Here is a 23,938-nt window from a genome sequence, read left to right as displayed (position 1 = left end):
GCGCGCGGCCACAGGTAACGGTCCCAACCGGCCCCGGCGGCTGAGGGCACAGCGCGGGGACAGCGCGGGCGGCGGCGGGGCGGGCACGGGGCTGCGGCCGCCCTCAGCAGCGCCGGGCCCGGGGGCTGCGCCCGGCCGCCAGCGGCGGAGCCCGGCTCCGGGCAGGCACAGGTACCGACTGCCGCGGGGCGGGCGGTGGCTCCGAGCGCGGGGCCGGACCTGTTGCGAGCTTACGGCGGCTGAAAGCTCCTAGGCGATGGGGATAGAAAAGTTGCACGAGTGTAAAGATGTAGTAAAGCTCGGCAAGCTTGGCAGGGAACGGAAAAAATGAGATTTTGCTTTCCTAGCTTGGTTGGCGATGTGGTACCGGAGCAGAGCCCAGAAGTAGGTGTGTGGCTGTGCTGCATGCGGTGTGTGCGTGCAGCGATGCTCGCCCTGCCTGTGTGAGCCCCTGCAGATGGAGGCGCACCCCGGGACGGGCACCGCGCCGCTGCCCCAGGACGTGCTGGGGAGCGCAGTGTCTCCGAACAAATACAAAGTTGATACTTCTCCTTCAGGGAGCCAAGGACTCGAGTTTTGTTTCTGTTGTCCTACTTCTGCTTGCGCGTAGTTAACTTTTACATCTTCCCAGAGAGAGCAGAGCGTTGCATAGGTGCAGCGATCCTCTGAAAAAGGTGACAGCCTATTCGGCAATAGAGGCCAGTTAAATTCTGCAGCTGTTCCTCAATGCTGGTGTTGTTCCCCAGGTTATGGGTTATAAGGTAAACTAGTGTTGAAACAGGGAGGGAAAAGTTTTCATGACCTTCTGTATGAGCTCTTCATGGTGTGGTGGTGTATTCACACCCCCACGGTTAATTTCTGAAATCCTCACAGTCTTTCAGGCAACCTTAAAACACTTATTTGTGATAGTTGGTATATATACCTATCCTGAGAGGAGAATAAGTATCCTTGGTGCTAAATAGAGTCTGGAACTGTGTTGAGGAACTTGTATTATTTCATCTGTGCTTAGAGCTTCTGTCTCACTTCAGCACAACCTCTCTGTGTTTATACTGTCTGTGGAAGTTTGACGTGGCAAGATTTTTTTTTTTCTTGTGTGTGTGTGAGTAAGCTGTGGAGGAAGTAATTTCCTCTGAATGTTCTTGCATCTTAAGGTGCAGCTGCCTCTAAGTGAAAGTCTCTTCCTTTACATAGATATAAAGTATGCATACGTCTGTGCTGGTGTGTAGGTAATTTAATGCTAATTTAGTGTCTTTTGGAGCAACTAAAGCTCTCATTGCCACGTCTTTTCTGATGGAGGTGGGGGAGGGAAGAAGTTGCAGCTGGCCTCAGCAAGCCTCTGATTAAACATTTTTCTTTCTTCTCCCAGTGTTTACCTTGTTAGCCCATAAATAGGAGAAAACTCCATAGGATTAACTCCTGGGAGCAGTTAACCACTGCAACTGAGAAATCTTGTGCTGCAGTGGGGAGTGTGGAGAGGGCCAGGCCCTGTAACCTGCTCAGAGGGATTTCTTGTCTGATGTGGATGATCAGTAAAACTGTTGAGGTTTTTTTCTTCAGAAATAATCTGTTTCATTTGGGAAGCCTAGAAATGGGCTTTCTGGTAGGGGTAACTTTTCTCTACTGACATGTGCCAGTGCAGCATAAATTCATCTGTGTGTTCTTGGAGCTGTAATTTCAAGGTGCCTTTGTGTGTGCTTCTGAAACCTAATTCAAACCCAATTCATGTTTTATTTTCATCCAATTTCCATGTTTAAAGATGACTCCATGGCTCGAGTTTAAGAATGTCAAGTACAGGTGGCTGGGAAAGCTTTTTCAAAGGAACACTCAACACCTGAAATGCTAATTTATGTTGTGTAGTTCTTTGGGATGACTGGCTTTTGTGCTTGGGACACTACAGGAGTAGTAAATGCTTGTTCAGGTTGTATCCTCAGCATTTCTCATAACAGTTTAATTTGGGCCTCAAGAAAGTGGAATTCTGTTATTGTTAAATTAAGTCTGCTATCAAAATGGAAGCTCTCATGGAAAAGAGGAATCTTGTTGTCAAGGCTGCAGAGTGTACAACTTTAATAACTTTTCAGATCCTTGGAGGCAAGGGCACTGTATCTGAAAACTAATCTGGTGAAATACAATCATATGGTTTGTCAATGCAGGATTCTTCAGATTTTTTGCTTCTAAAAATGAAGGCAATTACCAGGACACTCTTTCCTGAAAGTTTTCTAAAATGTTACCCTGTCCTGTTAAACAAAATCTGACTCCATGAAAGAAATTACATATCTTGTGAATGCTCTCACCATCAAAAAAACTCTTTCTGAATTGCTGTCTATCAGACTTTAGGGGTTGCTTGTTTCATTTATTTAACAACAACAGGATCAAGATGTGAAACTTGTGGAGAAGATGCCTGCTAACAGCAAGGGCAGCATGCAGTGCTGTTGAGGCCATACTGCCTCAGCTGTCCCTCATGGAATGCCTTGTGCTCAGTTTTGGCACACTGGGGTGTTCCTCAGTAAAAAGGCTGCTCAGGCCTGGGCCACTAATGCAGAAGACAACCAGAATTAGGAACTCTCTGTATCCTGTACTTTATTCTCTGTTTCACCAGCATCAAATGCAAGGAGTCTTCCATCACTTGCTTGGAGTGGGTTGATGCAGAAGGTTTGTAAAAGGTTTGGTGGAAAACTGGTGTTGTATTCCACACCTCCTGTAAAATAAGGTGTGCTAGCACAGGAGAAGCATTTGCTAGGGGGAGTTTTTTGCTCTGGTCACTCTGCCTTTCCTGATTTCTCAGTGAGTTTGGCTTCTTTGGCATGGCTGGTATTTGAGGAGCAGGAGTCACAGTGTATTTTCCATGTGCATTTGAAGTCAAGGCTCTTCCAGTAAAAAGAATAGTTTGGGTATTTCCTTCGAGAGTTTTTTCCATCTGCACATCCATTGCTTACAGTTCTCTCTGTGAGCTTGAGATAGGTGAATCCCATTTAAATGCAGCATGTGGTAGTGCTGAGGAAACTAAATTATCAAGTAAAAACAATATTTGCCCCTGACTTCAGGTAATTTTTTGCCTTCACATGTGTCTTGTATCTTTTTTGGGGGGACAGTGCAATTCACAGCCTTTTAAAATACAGAGAGTGATGAATATGAGTGAATGTCATTTTCCTTTTTGCAGGTTGCTGTAGAGGACACAATACTTGGAATGAGAAAATTGCCATCATGAGTCAACAAGGTTATGTTGCAGCTCCTCCATATTCCCAATCCCAGCCAGGAATAGGAGGTTTTGGACCACCCAGTTCTTCAATTCATTATGGACATTATGGGGACCCTAACTCTTCATACTCAGCACCTCCACCAGGTATTATTTTGGCTTTAATTTTTTTTTCAGACTCTACCTTTGTATCCTGGTGTTTTGCATCTCTTTCTACCATGTGTAAATTTTACACTGATACTGCAAGTGGAAACAGAAAAAAAGTTTTACCCAGTTTCTCTAAAAAGACAGCAGGACTTGTGTTCCTCTAATCAATTGCTGAATATAGTGAGAATTCTGATAGAGATGCTTCTGGTAATTGACTTACTAGAATACTTGGGGTATTAGAGTACTTGGGGTAAGTACTGGTTTTCATACCAGATGATTTTTTTAATGTTAGAGTAATTTAAGGGAAAGCAGTTCAAGAAATACAGTTTCTTGAAAGGTTGCTCATTCAACACTGCTGTTTACATAAATCACAGTTTCTCCACAGTCATGATTCTAGGTCTGAATTAGGAACAGTTTTCAGCACAGAGAGAGATTCTACATATGGAAGCTCTTTTTGTTTTTACTCTAACAAGTTGTTTTAAGTTTCTATTCTTACCTTGGCCTCTGTAATCAAAGGGACCTCTTGAAATATAACTGGATGACAAGGAATTAGCACTGCCCCAAACTGGCAATTGCTGTGTCTGTTTGTTCATTGTTTTTTTCTTACTGTTCCTCTTGGGTTCTTTGCTGGAAAGTTATGAACTGCTGTTTGCTTTTTACTCTCTCTAAGTTTTTTGTATCTGCTTTAATAACTGAGCAGAAATCTGTGCTTTCCAACAGAATCACTGAGATTGGAAGGGACCTCTGGTCCAACCCCTTTACTTAAGCAGGGTGACCCAAACCTGTTATTCTTAATGCCAGAGCAGAGCTGCACACTTGCATTTCTTGCCCATCTTGTTCTTTTTTACAGGGTTTTACATAAAAGTGCCTAATCTTTTGCAGGTGTGTCCAAATCAACTGTGCCTTTTGGATCTCCAGCTCCTGTTGGGCCTCCCCCACCTGGTGCACAGCAATTCAGCCAGACCAGTTTCCAGAATGGTTCTGGTACACCAGGACAGCAGCCACACAGGTGACTGGGAAGGATCAACACTTGAGCTGTTTGACCTCTGTTACCTCTCTGTGAAGGAGGCAGGAATGGGCAGGGGAGAAAACAGGGACAGGTGAAAGCTGTAGAAAGAAATCTTTGCAAAAAGGTTGTATGAGGGGGTAGCCAAGCTTTATTACACAATATTTGTGTTGCAGGTAAATATAAGTCAATATTTGTGTCAATATGCAGCTCTTTTATTTAATTCTGTCAAATATTAGTTATTTTCCACATTTCCCAGGAGTGGCAAAATTAGTTTGTGTACCCATAGCTCCTTCAGTTTTAGTGAACTTTACACCATTTAACAACATTCTTCTTGTAGTTGGTTGAAATCCTAGTCTCCTTCTGTGGTTCTTAGTTTTTGTGTAGTTGTTTCATTTTCTCTGTGGGAAGGAGGACCCAAAAAGACTGGTGATCAGTTGTTCAAGATGATGTACTCATGCATAGGGAGAAGTGGTGGTTGTCCTGAAGATGACAAAACAGGGTAAATAGAGTCAGGTTGACATGGACCTAGCAAAATACTGATTCTCTACTGTAGCTTCCCATCATTGCCCTGACAGCTGCACGTCTCCTGTTCTTCACCTGGTCTTGGTTTTTTTTCAGAATTGCTCAGAGCTGCTGTTCTAGGCCAGGAAGTATCTAGACAAATTATTTTTCGAGTACAGCAAGCTCTACTTCTCTTGAAATAGGTGGGCTCATCCTCAGTTTTACATGGAAAATCCATGTTGATGGTCTCTGGGACATAGCCTGGGATCTTATTTTACCAGAGTGAAATAGTCTGGTAGAAAATGCCTTTGTAAGCCATGTGTGTGTTACTGCTTTCTTTTCTTTGGTTATTTTTCCTGCATTCATGTTTTCCATATCTGATAGTCATGAAGTTTTTCTCTACCCACATCATCTTTTTTCCTCTACTATAGAGAAATCCTCAAGCATTCCTCACTTCCTTTTCTTCTCTTCACAGATTTTTCTCCTAATCTTCTTCATCCATCCCTGGTAGGGAGTCTTTCTTTATAAGCTTGGAAAGGCAATGAAGTGCTGTGATATGTTCAGAAGCTTGTGTTTCTTAATCTTCAGGCTTACAGTTATTACTGCTCTCACTTTGCCATGCAATACCACTCTGCTTCATTTCTAACAAGTGCAGACAAACATGGACTGCCTGGTTTTATTAAACAAGTGTGCAATCTCTGTGTCCTTTGTGTATTTTAATACAAGTGTACAGTGTCTGAGCAGAATGCGGGCATACTCCATTAGGGTTTTGTCCTAATTAATTGTTTCAGCACCATCTTGAGGAGGTATGAGATCTTTTGAGAGTTGTGATTGTTTGATGTAATTTTTTTGCAAAACTGCACTGATTTTTTCCTTTAGGTTTCAAGGCCCTTCACCTCCAAGTAACACAGGACCTTCCTATCCTCCCTACAATCATCAGTCCCCAGCAGCCTTCCCAAGTACTGCACCTGCTTCCCCTCCAGCACAACTTGCTGACCAGCTCAGCAGCATGCAGATAAATAGCTACGGTAATTGGTTTATCTGATTGACTTCTTCTCAGTTACAGCATTAACACTATGATCATTAAAACTCACTGAACTTCTGTATAAACAGAAAATGAGACCTTTGGCCACCATCATTGGCTTAAGTTCTTAGCATTTTATCTCATCCAGTTCCTTAAATGAGTAGTATTGGGTTAATTGTCAATTGATGTTTGACAAACCTTCCATTAAATTCTGATAGCCCAAAAGTTGTTTCTCAAAATACTCAGTGAATGTGTCAGTAGTAGCCAAGGCATGAGCAATAATATGCAGACAGGATTTAATTTTTCTCAACTTTTTATGGGTTCTCTAGTTACAAAAATATTTTCTTTTCTTGTCTAAACATTTTTGAGTTTTAATCTAAATTTATCTACATTTATTTTGATGTTATACCATCTCAAACCTAGGCCATAAAGATGTGATCATGTGATGCTTCCATAAAAATGACTTCCAGCAATGAATGCTGATATGTATTTAAATTATGCAAAATATATAAACAATTTTAAAACAATTGTATAAAATACAGTGTTCTCATGTTATGTACTGGGAGGCTTGAATTTTACATGTAAAGATTTTTTTCAGTTAACATATGTGACAGAAGATGTATTTCAGTGTTTGTATATGAACACATTGTTCTTTTGCTTCAGACTTAATATTGGTTATTCTTCTAGGTCTCTTTGAAGTTGTGTTGTCTTTGGGGGAAAATCTGATTTTAAAATGTAGGTTTTGTAAAGTAATAAGTGTTTACAGATTGTAAGTCTCAAAAAATTTCTCTTTTCAGAGTCCTCTTAATTCAAATTGAAATCTGAATCTTATAAACAACAAACAATTCCTTGCCAGTGTCTACAAAATAATTCCCACATGTTTCATCTTTTAGTATCAAGTGGGTTTATTTTCCATCAAACCTGTAATGGTGAAATACAAATAGCAGACTAACAAAAACATGCCACATAAGAGGAATGGATTATTGAGCAAAAAGAATGTTGTTTCACATTCTGAAATGAAGTAGTATTTTGAAAGTTGAGTGACCTATGTGTGTTCTAGTGAAGAACTGTCCAACTCTGGCTTCTCTCACTCTTTCCCCATGTACCCCAGCTGCAGGATTTTATTGCAAGTAGAGCCAAAAGAAATAAAATGACTGAATCAGCCGAGGCCTAAAGCACGATTTGTCCTGTGCTCAGACACACAGAGTCCCATAAGGCAGCGCTGTCAGCACGGGATCCAGTATTGCCTGTATGCCATAGAAATGTGCTGAGCAGAACCAGAGCACCTTTGCCACAGGTTTGGAAGGTTTTAATTCCTGACTCACCTGATGTCATCTCTCTGTCAGGTCCTGGCGCTGCTCCAGGCTCTGCCGTGTCTCCCGGGCACCCGGCGGCTTTCCAGGGCCCGCGGCTGCTGCCCCCAGGCCAGCAGCAGATGGGTTTGCCTCCTGCAGCACAGCTGCCTCCTCCACCAGCAAACAGTGCCAATGGCCTTTGTGCCCAGCCAGTATTGCCTCCTGTGGCCAGGCAGGGTGCAGTCCCTGGGCCTGTCCCTCCAAATCCCAACCTGCAGCACCTTCCGGGACAGCCTCCAGGGCCTGGATATCATCCTCAGCAAGGTAGGGAAGGATGTTTGTTATGTGGTTGAAAACAAAGTGTGCAGGAGCAATCACTGGTGGAACTGTGTCCATTCATGACTGAATCTTTAGCTGACTGGGGAAAATGAAATATGAGCTCCCTTTCTGTAGAAGGGAAGGATGTGCATTGTCAGTCAGTACACTTGAGACAGGCTCTGCTTTTGCTCACAAGTTTAGCACTCTGTTGAGACTGTACAAGAAAAAGGAGATTAATTAGGATCAGAATCAGAATTAGTGGTTAGTAATTGGTGAAGGCACACCACACTACAGGAAGGTGTTTTTCTTACACTCTGTAAAGGTATAGGCTGCTTTCTGTCTTGTAGTAGTGTCATAAGTAGCTTTCAAAAATGCTTTGCTATAGCAATAATGGATTGTAACTGAATACAAAAAGCCAACTAATGATATCTATTTGCATTGACTGATGTTAGTGGAGAGATTGTCTGAGGTAATAGCCTGGTGTGAGTAGCTGTGCTAATCTCTACTAACTGTCCTACTTGACATAAACCTGAAAACTTTGGAGCCAAAGTTTTCACATCTGGTGTTGGTCTTACTTTTTAAAAACACAAAGCCAAACTGAGCCACAGATATCCAGTTCTTTTAGTTGCTGAGAACAGAGGGGAAAGAGGAGTTGCACTTAGCTGAGTAAGAATTAATTGCATGTCAGAAGTTGATGCTAACCATTGATAATGGAACTTGAATACTTCAAATGAATTATCATTTGTAACTCTGCAGCAAACTATGGTCCTCAGATGGCAGCATCTCAGCTGTCCTATCCTGGTGCTTTTCCTGGTGGTCCAGCACAGCTCTCAGGCCCACCACAGAAGAAGCTTGATCCTGACTCCATTCCAAGCCCAGTAAGTAATGTGGCTCTAATTTTTTATAAATGTAACTTGCTGCTGCATTTAAAATAAAGCGATGACAAATGCTCACATTGTGTTTGTTTTAGCTGGTCAGGCTTTCCGTAACATACTTTGGCACTTACATGTGACTTACATGGCTTGGTTCTCAACATACCTTCTAATTCTTGCAGTTTCTAATTAATGCAGTTTTGTACTCTGTGCTGTCAGTTTTGGATCAATTAGTCTATGAAATTAGTTGGAGTACTGAAGAGGCTTTATAACTTTATCTAACATGGGATACTAGTACATGAATATGTCCCAAATAGTTTGTAGGAAATACTTCACTAGGAATTCCCAACAGGATTCTTAATGAGACAGTGTCCAGTACTGAAGAACTGCTTGTGTTCACTGCAGCTTATCACCTTTCCTTTTCATCTGAAAAGTTTGAAGGCTTGAACTTAGTACCAGATACCAGAAGTAGGATTTGTACACCATACAGGTAATGAACTCTGGAAGTGCAGTCCTGGCAAGGCTGAGAAGTCATGTGCTCAGAAGCCACTTTGCCTTTTGATTTCAAGAGTTTCTCAGACAACTGGAATTATTTGCCTGAGCCATCATTTCAGTTGCTGCAGCCTCATGAAGATTTCAGTAGCCTGGAATATACCTGGTGCTTAAGCTGCATGCAGGCTGGAGAGGCTCAGCTGTTGAACACTGAGCACTGGTGGGACAGTGTCTCTTCTCAGGATGGTGCTAGAGAAAAGGAGGTTATGGTTGCATCCATCTTTCTGAAACAGTCTAATTGGTGTGCAGAGAAAGGGCTGCTCAGGCACAGGCAGCATTTAACTTCTTTATTGGAAACAGCTGATGGAAATAGAAAGCAATAGTGTGCTAAACTCATGGAGAAAATGTTCTGGTGCCCACACTTGGGGTGGTTCTAGCAATCACCTGGACGGGTCAGAGGGTCCTCAGAGAGTCAGAATTCTTGAAGCAGCTTCAACCTAGAACTTGCTACTTTAAAAAAATGTTTTCACCACTGCACAGCAGGCTAGTCTGGGTGAAGGAATTTTACACTTCTCACTGAGGCAAATTTGCTGTACAGGAGAAACATTTTTGCAAAAGCCTCACACTGTTTAGTATGAAACTATCTTGCTTCTTTAAATTTGGGTATTCTTTTGTCCTTCTAGAAAAGATTTTTTTTTTTTTACCCAGTGATGAATTTGATGCAAACCCCCAGTAACTTTGGAAAAATACTTGTTGATAATCCCTTAGGGGTTAATGTAACAACTGCAATTGCCTCGTTAAAGGCAATTTTTAACTGAAAAACACTGTGTTAAAAAAACCCTGAATCAAGTGTCTGTATAAATAACAAATGCCCTTAAGTCAATCATTCCTAGTGTTTCAGTGCAACACTTTTTACAGTAGAGGGATAAAATGATCTTGTGTAATTAAAAAAAAAAGGTCAGGGAGGGAAGGAGGTCTGGCATGAAAACATGGGCTGATGTCTTGTTTCAATTATGCACACAGTATAAACAGCCTTGACTGCAACAGCCATGTTAAAATAGGTTAAAAGGTTTGTTTAAGCCTTACAGAGAGGATCTGAAGGAATGTTTGAAAGAAACATGATCTGGGTCAACGTCTGTAAAGGACAAAAAGCTAATTCAGAACGAGAAATAAGTATGACCATGTGTATTTCTGTTGTTATATTTACATTATGTAATTATAGTAGTGTTGCCAGATAAATTTACTTCTTATCTGTAGCCATTGTTGATTTATATTTCTCTTACATATGTTAGAGGCTGATATGTACCCTGACAACATCTATGAAAACTTGCATCTGGTCTTTGTCAACAATTATTTCCAAGAACAATGATATATTTAGGTCAGTTAGCTGCAGAATAGCGTGGCACATTGATCCTTTGCAGAGCTAAGTCTCAGAGTGGTTTGCTTTCTTCAGCCAGTGGACCTTTTTAGAGCAAAACCTTTTTCCTTCTAATGCAAGAGTTAGCTATAAGTATACAAGGCAGGGAGGCAGGGAAAAGTAATCAAGCAGAAGATCTAACAGGCTCTCTGAGGAATGTCTTGTATATTTAAATTGCAGCACAGAAGAACTTTATTGATAAAAAAAAAAAATATAGGCCCCAGACTATTTTCTGTGCGTTAGGAAATGCCTCTTGGACATTGATCAGTAGACTCCATGCAACTAATTTAGTTTTTCTTCTCTGTTTGCCTTCCAACAGAGGCTTCTGAAGTTCCCTAGCTATTATTAGAAGTTCATGTGCAGTGTAAAGACACAATTCCATGAGGCACCAGCAGCAGTGGCAAAGGCAGCTTGAGAAATTCCCTGTCTCGTTCCTCTTGCCTCCCACAGCTGTTTGGCTGCACTCTAAACCAGGTTGCTGAGGAGAGAGGAGGAGTGATGGTATCAGTGATTGGATTTCTGGTGTGGAACAAAATACAGCTTTACATAACTTTGATTGTATCCTGAAAAGTGTCAGCATTAAACCTGAGTGAGGGATGTGCAGAAGTAACAGGGAGCAGCCTATGGGAAAGGAATTTGGGCAGCCAAGTCAGCTGCATAAATATTTCCTGACATTATATTGTAAATTGTTATAAATGAGGCTTCAACCAGAGTCTTTCTTTGTGTAGATCTTAGCCTGTTCAGGGGTGTAGCTGGATGACTTACCTTCCTCATGCTGTTCTTGCTTCTCACTCATCAGATCCAAGTGATTGAGAATGACAAGGCTGCCAGGGGAGGGCAGGTCTATGCCACAAACACGAGAGGACAGGTTCCTCCCCTCGTCACCACCAACTGCGTGATCCAGGACCAAGGTAACTGTCCTCGTTACTGCTTTGGCAGTCTTCTAGGGGAAATCTAATATAATTAAATTTAAAAAAGGTTAAATTCTCAAATTTCTCATCTGAAAATGATGGTATTTGCTCTAAATTGTTCATGAAATTGCAAACTTCATTTGAACAGGAAAAAAGGGGGGAGGAGGGAAGTGGGAGCTGAGTTCTTACACCGTGACTTAACACCTCCTCTACCCTTCCTGGCCTTTCAAAGAATATGAGTAATTGAGACAACTTTGCTTTTTAACTTAAAATTTTTGAAGGTATTACATTTCAAGTTAAAAATCCTTTCTGAAAATTTGAAAGGTGGACATTAGAAGAAGCAGTAAGACTAGACTAGCACTGTTACCTTTTAGGATATTAATTTCTATTCAAGTGGTAGAGGCAGTATGCAAGCTGTCTAGTTGATGTACACTGGCCAAAGGAAAAATTTATCTGCCTTTGTTTCTGCCTGGAGCCTGGGGTTGCAATCTTCCACATGCTGCTCTTGACAGCAGGCTCAATATTTTAATACAGGTTAAACTGGTGGTCTAACTCAGCCCAGCAGTAATTTATCAATGCTGAGATAAATTGAATAAAATGTACAAATGCACTGAGATTTTTTGGCATTATCTGAGAATGGGATAAATCTATTCTGATGATCCAAGAAATTCCTTTCAACAAACTGAGCAGAGCTGCAGTTTGTTGGTTACAAAGGGAGCATCAGGAATCAGATTCCTGAACTCGTTTCTATGCTCTTGCCTGCATCTCACAGCAGTTTCTCCTTGAGGGGCCTGTGCTCAGTGTCCTCTTGGAACTGTGGTGGTGACTTTGCACCCTGTATTTTGCAGTGTAGGTGAGCGTGGTGATGTTAAGACAGACACAGTGTTTTCTGAATCAGAGGTAGCTCATGAGAGAAGTTTTAACAGTAGAGATCAGTCTGCCTCATCCCTTTGTGTACACTGTTGACACATCCACTGGGATAGCATCCACGTTTTCTTCTAAGATCATAGATATGGGATGTTTCCAAGTAATCTCTACTGAGATTGTTCTTGCAAGTAATTGTTGGCTTATTCTTGTCATGTTTAAATCTCTGCTTTAAACTCAGGAAGAAAAGATTGAACCACATGGAGGGGCAATGGGCTGGGGTATAAGGAGCAAAGATGGGTAAAGCCTGCATGGGAGGAAAAGAAGGAATGTGTTGAATGTAGCACGTGCACTTGTTGCTCTGTGTTCTGGTTGTCCTGCTGGGTGCTGGGCTGGGCAGGTTCCTCCTGGCAGCCTCTCAGCTCTCTGTGGTGCTTGCAGGCCACGCCAGCCCCCGGTACCTGCGCTGCAGCACCTACTGCTTCCCGCTGACGGCAGACATGGCCCGGCAGGCCCGCATCCCCCTGGCGGCCGTCATCCAGCCCTTCGCTGCTGTGCCCCCGAACGAGGTACGGGGCACTGCACTCACTCCGCGGGCCTCTGGGGTGGCGGGGAGGGTGTTTTAGCCACACTGGGAATTGGTACCACCAGTTCCTAAAGAGGTGACAGGAGACTGAGGTGTGCTGGGGTCATGGTCTGACTTCAAAGGACAAAAGTTTTCATTTGGAAAAGGTACAGTAGTGATGACTCCCCTGGATGCCTGGTGTTTCCCCAACTGCCTCTTGTTCATGCCAGCTTTGTTAGTTGCTTACTCTGCTGGAAACTCTGTAGTTTTAGGCAAAGGTATTAAAAGAGGATGACCACAAACTGCATGAAGTTAGTTTTAAGATGTGGAGAGTTGGATTTGATGAAACGCATTTTTCTGTTGAGATCTTTAGAAAATAATTTCACAGTAGACCAAGAAGGTAATTGGGGTTTCTGCTTGGATGAGCTGAGTCATAGAAAGAAGACAAATGTAACCAGCCATTTTTAGCACTCATTTGAAGGCGCTAACCTTTTCTCACATAACCATCTCTAATAACTGTCTGTATTCAAAACATATCCCTAGTTCTTCTGCAGATCTGTTCTGCAGTATTCTCTGGTCTTCAAACAATTACCCAGGTTTCCTGGCACCCCAGAGAATTCTATCAGTGGCAGGGATAAATCCATTTTTCTACTGCAGCATTTAGCTACATCGTCTATGGGATTATCTTGCTTGGTCTTCATCTGCTGTGTTCTCCATTGCTTCTAAATTCTTCAGGTTCTAAATTGTGCAAGGTCTGCAGAACGCATTTCCTTTTCGTGTCTTACATTGATTTACTCCAGAGTGCTGTGTCATGAGGGAAAAAGCAGGGATTTCATCAAAGTTGTAGTATGTGATTGTGTCTTCAAAAACTCCTCATAAACTGCCTGCACAGGAAAGCCTAATTAAAATTGCTAAGACATTCAGTGCTTGGTTTTGCAGTCTGATTTTTCTTTAACTTTGTTTTATTGCTTATAAATTCTTGGTATTTTTTTTTTAATATTTATTGGAAAAAAGCAGATGTTGCTCTTTATCAGGATGGATGACTTCCAGTCCAGCAGACCTCTGCAGTTTGAGTTGAGAGTATTATTTCAACAGGGTAGATTACAGTTATCTTCTCTGTGGTCCACAGGGAAATAGGATGTATTACTGATGGCTCTGCAGATACAAAGTCTCAGCATTTGTCTGCTAGACAGCAACTTCGGGTTTCATTCCAGTTCTTGAGGGAAATGTGCACACTTGGCCTGTTGCCCCCCCTCCTTGCATTTTCTCCTAGATGAAGCTCCTGCTGCTGCTTCTCCACCCCTTCACTTTATCAGGCAACCTTTGCTCTCTTCCACCCTTGATCCCAGATTCTGTGCCCAAGTGGCATTTACAAAATCCATTTTCACCTTGGCTCTTCATTTGTGCATCGTGCACTCAGAGTCTGCCTCTAGTCCTTTACATTTCCCACACATGGCTTCCCTATCTCCTGCATTGTGTTTGGACAGGGTGATCAATGAATTGCTACAATCTAAATCTCTTCTGCATACATCAGTTTGCAGTATGCCCAAACATCTGTCCTTGGCCAGGTTCAGGGGGGTTTTCCTGGGGTTGCCAAGAAGATGTGCTCAGTGAGCCACCCGTCGTGAAGTGTGAGTGCCCTCGAGCTGCTGCAAAGGTCAGTGGGGCTCATTCATCTGGAAGGAGCAGTGTGTTTTTCCCTAGCCTGTCCTTTGGCTCTCAAAATTGGCAAAAGCCCAGTGTGGAAAATTCTAGTCAGAACAATAATATCTTGGTAAAGTTGTAAGAACTAAGGAGATAGTGTTGGAGTGGGAAGAGCTGGGCAGTCTTAGCTGAGGCAGTTTTTCCATGGCTTTGCATGTGCCCTTTGTCTTCACTGCTGCTGCCAAAATAAGTTCTTACTCTTAAGATATCCTAATAAAAATGGTCTTCCATATGGGATTTATAACTACTTTAATTTTGAAAAGCCACTTAATTTGAAAGAACTGGGCTTTTTATAGAGGTAAAATACATTCAGGGGCTTATTTGTATTTCTGAACTTCCTAGTACGGTGTGTTCTGCCTGAAACTGGTGACTGCAAGGCACAGGAAGTTCTTTGTTTCAGAATATCCACCCTAGTTTAGAGATGTGCTTAAAAGGTACTATCTACAGGTGATGCTCATCACGTGCTATTGGGTTACAAGGTGAAATTATGTCTTAATTTCTTTATTTCTTGATATGCAACATGTTTTACACAATAACTGCAGCAAAATTTAGTTAAGAAAAAAGAAATAGCTAAGTCTTCTGGCAGTAGCAGAATTAGGAATGTGTATGAAAGGGAGAGCCCAGTTGAACAAATCTTAACTCTCTTTCTTAATTGAACACTGTCACTGTTTGGGTGGATGACTTGTAAATGTAATGGATTTTGTTTTTAGAAAATAAACTGTCAATTGCCTTCATGGAGACAGTAACTCAGCTGGAAATTGAGTTCTGGGGATTTGCTTCCTTTCACTAAGGATACAAGAGGAGATGGAGATCTCCTGGGAGCTTTCAGCTAAAAGATCCTGGGAGCTTTCAGCTAAAAGATTTCAATCTGGGGACTTGACAGTATTCTCACACTTTCAGTTGGAAGGTTTTCCAAAGGGGAGAAGGTAATTTGGGATTTCAACAAGTCTGAAAGGCAGATTTAAGTTCATTATTCACTGTGGATTCTTTTTGGCCAAGTGGAATGTCTACACAGAGAGACTGGTGTCCTGCCTCCAAAAGTGAAGTGGAAAAAAGTGAATATTAACATGCAAAGTGAATTTATGTTAGCTAAGATCTGATAAAAAATTGTCAGGAGCAAAAAATTGAACAGGGATGTCTTTTTAAGAGATGTACACCAGTTATCTCCATTTCTAGTAAGGAATGGGATACAAGTTATCTCTGTAGGAGAAAATAAGAGCAGAAAGTGAAATCATAATGTTGGTAGATAAGGATGGTAAATGGAAGGATGTCATGCATGTCTTTGAATAAATGTAATGTGTTTCAAGTGATCCCCCAAACAAACAGGGTTTGCCCCTGCAGTGAGAAAGAAAAAAATGAAGAATGAAACCTGGTAAAGCTGCACAATGAAAGTGTTGTGGAGAAGCCATCATTAAAATTGAGACAGTAAAAGGTCACACTGAGGAAAAGGTCACAAATGAAGCTTTACTTGAGAAGTGTGAAATCACACATGAGAATGAATTTAAGGCATTAGTGGGGACCGATGGGTAAAGATGATTGTAAGGTTGTGTTTGATACCCCAAGAACAGGTGAGGTAGCAGCACTTGGCATGCAGGCACTGAGCCTCAGAAGGGCGGGTGAAAGGAATTTATTCAGAAAACCCTCAAGCTGAAAAGTTAGTGGGGGAAAATCCATGGAGGGCACAGAGTCTTTTAAAGGTTGCTACAAAAAACCTGCAGCCAATCTAGAAAATCATGAACCAGTGAACATTGCCTGTGCACTATTTATCACTGGAAACAAAGGCTATTAAAACTTTCATGCCTTCCCTCCTCTGCCAGTGTCTTAAAAGCACCACAAATTTCACAGTCTTATCTTTCCAAGTCCATATTTATTATTTCTTTAATGTAACAGTTCATTTTCACTCTCCTGATTTGGATGATCTATGGAAAGTATTTGTTTGTTATAGATTGAGAGTACAGTATCATTGTTTGACAGAACTTATTTTTAGTCCACCAGTGCTTTAGCAACAGTCTGTAAAAATAAACTAATTCTCACAGTTATCATCCTAGACCAAGCCCTGCATGAATTTGTTTTGGAGATGGATGAATGTTTCCACAGCCTGAATAAACCATGTGATCTTGATTTAGCATTAATACTACTTGATAGCAAAAGTTAGTTAAAAGAGTATTTCATGTTGTAAAATCCAAAATAAACAATTCAAAATACTTATCTCTAGCTTTAGTTATTTGCCTTCTTTGCTCCTTAGTAGTTTTGTGTCATTGTGCTTTGCCATGTTCTTTCTTATTTATTTAAATTTATTAGCTTTTAGAAATATTTATTGGTGGGAATCTAATATATCACTTCCATTTTCTCCTCAGTTAATTAATTAGTTAAGAGAATGGAATTGCTTCTCAGAAATGCTGGTTCATGAGCTAAAAGCCATTTTACCTTTTCAGAATAGTGAAATTTGATGAGGCTCAGTGCAGCTGAGCTGTTTGGAAAGCCATGATTTTTACAGAGATGATAGTATGGGTTCCAGGATGGAGCTGTAAGGTCGGCAGCAGCTAAAATTGAGTAAGGTGGATAACTAAAAATGTGATTGACTCTGTGGGACCCAGGTTCTGTTGTCCCTGGTTTCACAGCTAGTGAGCAGGGCAGGCAGGCTGTGGCTGCAGTTTGAGGCACAGCTTTGCACAGACACATTCATTAGCAACTCTGTGCTTGTGCAGAACTTGGATTTGAAGAGAGTGAGGAATACTTAGTCTGCAAGGTGAAATGATTGCACCTAAACATCCTGCTGAGGTCTCCTTTCTGTAAGGAATGTGTTGATAAGCTGGCTCTGAGGAGCAGAGGTGCTTGCTGATAACACCTCTGCACTGTAAAAAGCCATCATTTGGGGTTTACCCTTTGATTTGTGTCTTTTATTTGGTTACTGATTCACAGGAGGCTGTTACTGCTTAGAGCATGGGAGCTTGGCTCATTTAAGAGCTTTTAAGGAGGGATTCTGTTGAAAGGTTCTTCCTTCAGAAGGGTTACATTATATCAACCAGGTCATGCCTATCTGCATGGTGGCTGGCTTGACACAAATGAGGACATCTGTCATGACACCCCTCCATGAGAGCAGAGTTAGCCAGTAAAATTGTCCATAGTGCTGGTAAGATGATAGTTCTAAGGAAATTGAAGAAAAGAGCTGCTGTTGACACTTCTGTCGTGTTGTCAGAATGGATTATTTTGCATGTTCTGGTGTCTGGATTGTCCAAGATCCAACAGGGGATGATTTTGTCATTGTGTTTGGGTTGTTGTGTTTGCTCTAAAACATGGTGGGAGTAGAAGCCCTGCATATATGATGTACTTAATACATGTTGCTGCATACCATGCTGGTGTGAGCCTAAACACACATTTTCCAGGTATTAAAGTAAAACCATTTCCAATGAATCCTTGGTGGTGGTCTCGTTTGGGAGAGGACTGAGACTTTGGGCTCATAGTTTTCAGTCTGTTTGGGGCAGGGCCAACTTTGTTTCTCTGTCAAAGCTGTTTTATTTTCATTTTTTCAGCTACCTAGTGGCAGATTAATGTCTGGGGGTTTTGCTAAGCTCCTCTGAGGCGCCTGACTCTGCCATTCATGGTGTGGAGAGCCCAGAAGTCTCAGGCACCTGCAGGTGCTTCACCCAGAAAGTGTTACACCCCTCTGGAGATGAGTGCCTGTAAGCTTGGTTTCACAATGCCTAATTTAGAGGTGCATAAATCCTGTATTAGATGAGGCTTTCTTTATGGAGTATGCCCTGTGCTAGTGTGCACTTGGTAGTAAATCATTTGGAACTGGATTGCTTCCCAAGACTTCATCATCAAGGAGAAAGTTTTCTGTTAGCTTGTAACTGCACTCTGTAACTAGAATGAGCATTCAGAGGCAGGTTTAGCAATGGCTTTTGCAGCAGAGCTTCTTCTAATTGAATCAAATTTTCTAATTTACTTTCTTCTGTCTTTAGGTTTTTAATGTACATTAAAAAGTAGTCCTAAAATGTACCATTTAAAATACTTCTGTGGTATGTTGGTCCCTGCACCACTGGTGTTATGGTAAGGATGTAATTCTGATAGAGCTCAGAGCAGTGATCTGAAAATGGGACATTTATATAGATTTTATTTGTGTTCCAATCAGAGTTCCTGACTGATTTTATACAAATCTGAAATTTAAACCAAGAAGAAGCCTTTATAAGGATGATGTAATACAGTTTCTGGTAAGTCAGAGACTGTGACTGTCCTTCAGAATTGTAATGGCAGAAGAAAAGTGTGACTCTACAGCAGTACATATAAAAGGGAAATAAAAGTAATAGTTATATCTATTTAATGAACTGGCCAATAATACTGATCATTTGTTTTGCCAACAAAAATGATGCTCAAGTTAAAAATCATTTGGGCCATTGATCTGTTCCTTGTACTTGAGAGATTCAGAGCACACTGGTATTGAGTAAGTTCCAGAGGAAAGGTTTGTATTTTGCTTTTTAAACTGGAGTTGTTCTTGCATATTTTATTTACCTATGCATATTATGCAATGTTGTATTTTGGATGCACCGTGTAAAGGGTGTTATTACATGGAAGTTGTGTGCTTGCTAAACAGAGGCACAGACCATGTCCTCAGTAGGGCAGCTCTGTGTCCTTCACAGGATTGCTTTCCTCATGTCATGGTTTAACCCCAGGCAGTTCACTCCCCCACCAGTGGGATCAGGGGGAGAATGGGAAGGGTAAACGTTGGAAAACTGAAATCTTGAGACAAAGATAGAGAAAGCAAAAGCCACACATGCCAGCAAATCAAATCAAGGAAATGATCACACTTCCCATGGGTAGCCAGGTGTTCAGCCATCCCCAGGAGAGCAGGGCCCCATCACAGTAATGGTGCCTTGGGAAGACAAGCACCAGCATTCCAAGTGTCTCTTTTCCTCCTTGTTCCCCCCATTGCTCCTTGTTCCCCCCTTTTATTTACTGACCATGAGGTCTGGAATATCCCTGTGGTCAGCAGGATCAGCTCTCCTGGCTGTCTCCCCTCTCAGTCTCCTCCCAGTGTGGCACTGTGGAAAGCAGGAAGGGCCTTGGCCCTGGGTGAGTCCTGCTGAGCAGGAGCAGAACCATCTCTGTGTTATCTCCCATGTTCAGCACATATCCATAACACAGCCCCATTCCAGGCACTGTGAGGAAAACAAACTGGAACTGAAACTGAACTGTAACTGCAAAGTAACTGTACCCCAGCCCAAAGCAGCACACTGCCAGAACTCAGTTCCACCCAGTTGTGACACTCAGCTGTGCTAATAAAAGAGGGGAAGGTTGCAAGTCCCATACAAATATTATTAATGTTTGAAGGTTTTGGAGTCTGCTTGAAGCATCCCAGCTACTGTAGTAGCAAAAATATTCATGAGAGAGAGACTTGGAGTGGGAACATTGTGACCTGATGTGATATTTGTGAAGTAACAGTTAGTTTTACTATTGACCTTCAAAACCACCATCCTAGAAAGGACTTGACTTTTTTATAAAGGCCATTAAACTCATCCCAAATGTCCTGCTACAGAGCTGAAATTGTTCAGTGCTGCTTTTTGTTCACATAGCAAAAATTCTCCTTGTACTTTCTAAGTTCTCCTGTAGCAATTGGCTAGCTATGGTTGGCTTGGGAATGCAGCATGATGCTTTAACTATGCCCAGTTCTTACTGATCACTGTGGAAATAAATTAATTAGCCTTAGAGGTATTTTCACTAATAAATATTGTCCAGGAAAGGCTGCACATAAGCAGAACTGTTCTTTCCATCTCTAATTTAAATAATTCTAAACATTTCTATGCTTTTTTCCCTAATTAAAGTTTCTTTAATATATTTGGCAAAGATAGGAACCATACAGTTCCTGTTGTGAAAGTTCTCAGGAATGCAAACATGAATAGTCAGTTTAAAAAGTCAAAGTAATGTCTTCTAATAAAAGAGAAACAGCCTTGGTTTTGAGAAAGAGGGAAACCTTCCACTCATTAGATTCTCATGCATGATCTCAGCTCAGCAATTGCTCTTCTCTCATATGCTGATAAAATACTTTATGTCTATGGATACACATCTGTCTGTCCATCTGTGTGTGCATAAAAAGGAAAAATTCCCAACACCTGATTGGTCCCTCAAGTTGCTGATAGCCCAGCTGGCCAAAATGGATCTGAAATCCAACGTGGAGTTTTGGTTTTGTTGTTGCTGTGAAGATATGAACAACATTGATAATGTTCTGGCACAGAATTTTCTCTAGGAGAGTGCTGCTTCAGAGGTCACTATAGCACACTTAGATTCATGTATAAACTGACATAGTTGTTTTGTAAACCTAGAGCTGCATGTTCCATGAGTGCTGTTTGCAGTATTGGTTTATTGCCTGTCCTAAGGATGTAGAAACAGTCACAGCTTTGTATGCATTAAATGGTCTTGGACTTTTTAAAACAGAATTGATGTGCCAAGTAAGCAATTATCTTTGTATTTTACAGGCTGTGCCTGTGTTTTAAACTGTGGTGTTGACCTGATAATTTATTTAGCTAGCTTAAAAAAAATTATGAGAGGACAAACTCACCTTGATAAATCATACAGCACCATACAGTAAGAGACTGGTTCTGTCCAGAAATCAGTATTTCATGCCCAAATTCAGTCTGACATTTTGAAGATTCTCTAGAACTCTGCAGCAGTGATTTGCAGAAAAACAGAAATCATACCTGAATGAGGTGTCTTTAAGAGTTCTGTTTGGTTATCATGTCACTGAAAATCCTACTTCAATTTTGATGTGAAAATCTTACGACCAGTAAAGCTAATCCCTTGTAATTACTACTTAGCATTTCTGTAGAGAAGCCCCTTGAGCCTTGCTGCCTTACTTGTCAGTGGTTTTACAGCTGGTGTAACAATCCTGCCTTAGAGTCTCGGAGCAGGAGTGCAGTGCTGCACCACTTGTGGTACTGATAAGGGGGGAAGTGGAGCTGTGGATTGGCACAGCCCTGAGCCTCAGCCCTGGCATGTGATAGAACCTGTGCTTATCACCCTCAGGGGTGCTAACAGCAGTAGCAGTGATGTCCTGGGGCACTTTGGTCTGGCCCTTGTTCTTGCCCTGGGTTTGTGCCTCTGCAGCACTCCCTCCTGCTGGCTTGAGGTGCCCTGGGCTGAGGCAGGTCTGGCTGAGCTGATGGGTTCCACATGCTAACGTTTTGGAAGTGTATTGTGCAGCACCGTCTCTTGGTTAGCAATTCCACACTCCTGCTTCTGTCAGCAGTTAATCCTGGCTGCTGGCCGTGCCTCCAGGTACAGCCTGTACCTGCATCCTGAGAGCACTCAGCACTGCAAAGCTGAGAGGGGCTGCAGAGCACTGCCCTGTTAGTGCTTGGGGCTCCCAGCCTGGGGTCATGACTGCAGAACTTGGGGTGCCTCTCAGGCATGGATAATGAACTTTTGTCCTTTTTCTTTTCTCTCCTTCTGTCCCCTGTATGATACATGTATCATTATTATGGGTATTTTCCCCCATCCCCAAACTTGCACAAATCCCTCTCATGCTGAATAGAGTATAGTCTGTATTTACACTCTTCACACTGCCAGCTCTGTTCAGTTAATTGCCATATTCCCCTTAAAAGGGGAATGCTGAGTAAGGATTTCAGGGCTAGGCTGAGGTATGATACACAGAAAGTGATAAATGGTTTTCTGGGTTTCTTCCTACATACTGGGTCATATCCCATGTGCAGGGTCCACTTGAAATTCAGCTCCTATGCCATGGTGTGTTTTGCAGTGCTGTGTATGCAGAGGAATGTGCAGCTTGGGCCTAGAGGGACTTTGAGCAAGAAGGTTTGAACATGCTTTTGGCATTTTTACGTGGTCTGAGAAAACCAGGCTAGAGCCAGGAGAGCCTGCATCACATGGAGGATGCCTTAGCCTTGCTGCAGTCTTGCAAGCAAACAAGGAAATCAATGGAAAAGAAGTGTGGTACAATAAATAGTTGAACCTTGCAGATGAGATAGTCCAAACTGGCCTGAATCATCAGCTGAGGAGGCTGAGCATGTTCAACATCTGAAAACCAAGAGTAGGCTGAATAACTCATGCCTTCAGAGGGAATGGCTGCTGATAAAACACAGTGGGAACATCACAAAGGGAAATGCTTTCTTGACGTTTTAACGTGAATCAGTAAAGCAACTCAAAACCAAGGGATTATTTGTAGACTGGTTAATCTTTCTCAAAAGCAATCTATGATGATAGAAAAAAAGAAAACAAACCCCTTCAACAGTGCTAGGAAACAGAGACACTTTGGTTCATGACCTAGTTTTTTTCCAAAAACATCAGTGTTACATTTCAGAATTCTCTTTGGTTATCCAGTGGAGGTTTTTGTCATCTTTTTACTGTGCTAATTAAACCCAACATTTTCCTGGGGCAGCAGTGCCATGCTTGGACAAAGCCTTCTCCTTTGTTCATTAGAAGGTTATGTTGTCTGGCATATATTGACATTTTCCTAGGAATATTTTAATGACCAGATTTTCATCAATGTAACTGTCAGTAACAACTCTAGAATCATGGCTTACACTGTAAGAGTCTCATAGAGACACTGATCTGTTTATTTTGTTGTCTGAGAAATGGGTCATTTTCTTCAGTATCTGTATGTGCCTCTCTTGTTCTCCAGAGGATCTCTCCCTTAGGACTTTTTCCAGTGCTTTCCCAGAGGTGTGCCATGATGATCTGGAGCTTTAGCACAGTCCTTATTCCTACACTTAAAATTTGCAGCTGTGGTCCACGTCCTGCAGTAAGAATATGGTGATAGTTTGCAGGCATCACCCTCAGGAGCATGTCAGGACTTCATTTTTATAGCAAGCAATAGAAATTCAGCTTTCTCAGACTTTAAAGTGCAGGTTCAAGTCCCTTTGGAAATTTTTATGGATGTGTTTTATCTTGGAGCTGTGCCACCAATGTCTGTCTGTTGCTTTGTGATATTTTTCTGACTCCTGAGAGATGGTCTTCCTGAAATATTTCCAAAATAAAACTCCTCTTATTGCAGCTACATTTGGGGTTAAGTTATGGTTTATCAGATCAGCACTCAGGGCTTGCACTTCAGTGGGGCCTCAAGGTTCCAGAGAAATATAAGTTTGTGCAGGTCTCTTGCAGCATTTTCCATCTTCTGCCCAATCCTCCTTTGCTTTAACATAAAATTACAGTGTTGTGCCTCCCAGCAAAACTGGGAGATTGGTTCTGAGACAAGAGAGAGAAAATGCTGATACTTTGTTGGTGGAAAGGCAAAAGAAACAGGAGTATTGCATTTACTGAAAAAAAAAACCCAACCAAAAAACCCCAAAACAATACAAAACCCCACCAAAAACAAAAGAGAACCAGCCCCCCCACAAATATAAAAAACTCTTATTAAATTTTACCCCATTCCCCTGCTGCTATGAGAGTTTGCCACTGATTTTGATGGGAGCATAAAGAGATCTCTGTACTTTTTCCTCTGGTGTACAGTGACATCTACAGAGAGTGGAGCACACCAAACAAGACTTTCCCATTCTGTATCACTTTTTTTTTCACTCTTTTTCTTTTATGTATCCTTAATTTAAACTCAGGACTTTTTACATGCACAGTATTACTTACCTCTGTATGTTCCCACAGAAATGTACTTTATTTTAAAA

The 23,938-nt window shown here is 41.7% G+C and overlaps 2 protein-coding genes across 3 annotated transcripts in view; one reads left to right on the top strand and one right to left on the bottom strand.

Annotated features, from left to right (window-relative positions):
- Positions 1-23,938, top strand: part of SEC24D (SEC24 homolog D, COPII coat complex component) — a 41,782-nt gene continuing 17,844 nt past the window's right edge. Inside the window, exons 1-8 of the mRNA XM_058025330.1 lie at positions 1-14; positions 3,158-3,340; positions 4,223-4,349; positions 5,730-5,878; positions 7,221-7,493; positions 8,244-8,365; positions 11,068-11,179; positions 12,485-12,612. Of these exons, the coding sequence (XP_057881313.1) occupies positions 3,202-3,340; positions 4,223-4,349; positions 5,730-5,878; positions 7,221-7,493; positions 8,244-8,365; positions 11,068-11,179; positions 12,485-12,612 (1,050 nt within the window). The 5' untranslated portion in view covers positions 1-14; positions 3,158-3,201. The remainder of the gene's footprint in view (positions 15-3,157; positions 3,341-4,222; positions 4,350-5,729; positions 5,879-7,220; positions 7,494-8,243; positions 8,366-11,067; positions 11,180-12,484; positions 12,613-23,938) is intronic.
- The window catches only part of LOC131084154 (bifunctional heparan sulfate N-deacetylase/N-sulfotransferase 3), a 162,916-nt gene continuing 154,169 nt past the window's right edge, over positions 15,192-23,938 (bottom strand). For both annotated transcript variants that reach the window (XM_058025331.1, XM_058025332.1), the window contains exon 15: positions 15,192-15,205. The gene's annotated coding sequence lies outside the window, so the exon portion shown is untranslated. The remainder of the gene's footprint in view (positions 15,206-23,938) is intronic.

Source organism: Melospiza georgiana, chromosome 5 (assembly GCF_028018845.1).
Source record: "Melospiza georgiana isolate bMelGeo1 chromosome 5, bMelGeo1.pri, whole genome shotgun sequence".
Taxonomy (NCBI): Eukaryota; Metazoa; Chordata; class Aves; order Passeriformes; family Passerellidae; genus Melospiza; species Melospiza georgiana.
The sequence above is the reverse complement of the archived record's forward strand: the minus strand, read 5'-3'. Positions and strand labels throughout refer to the sequence as shown.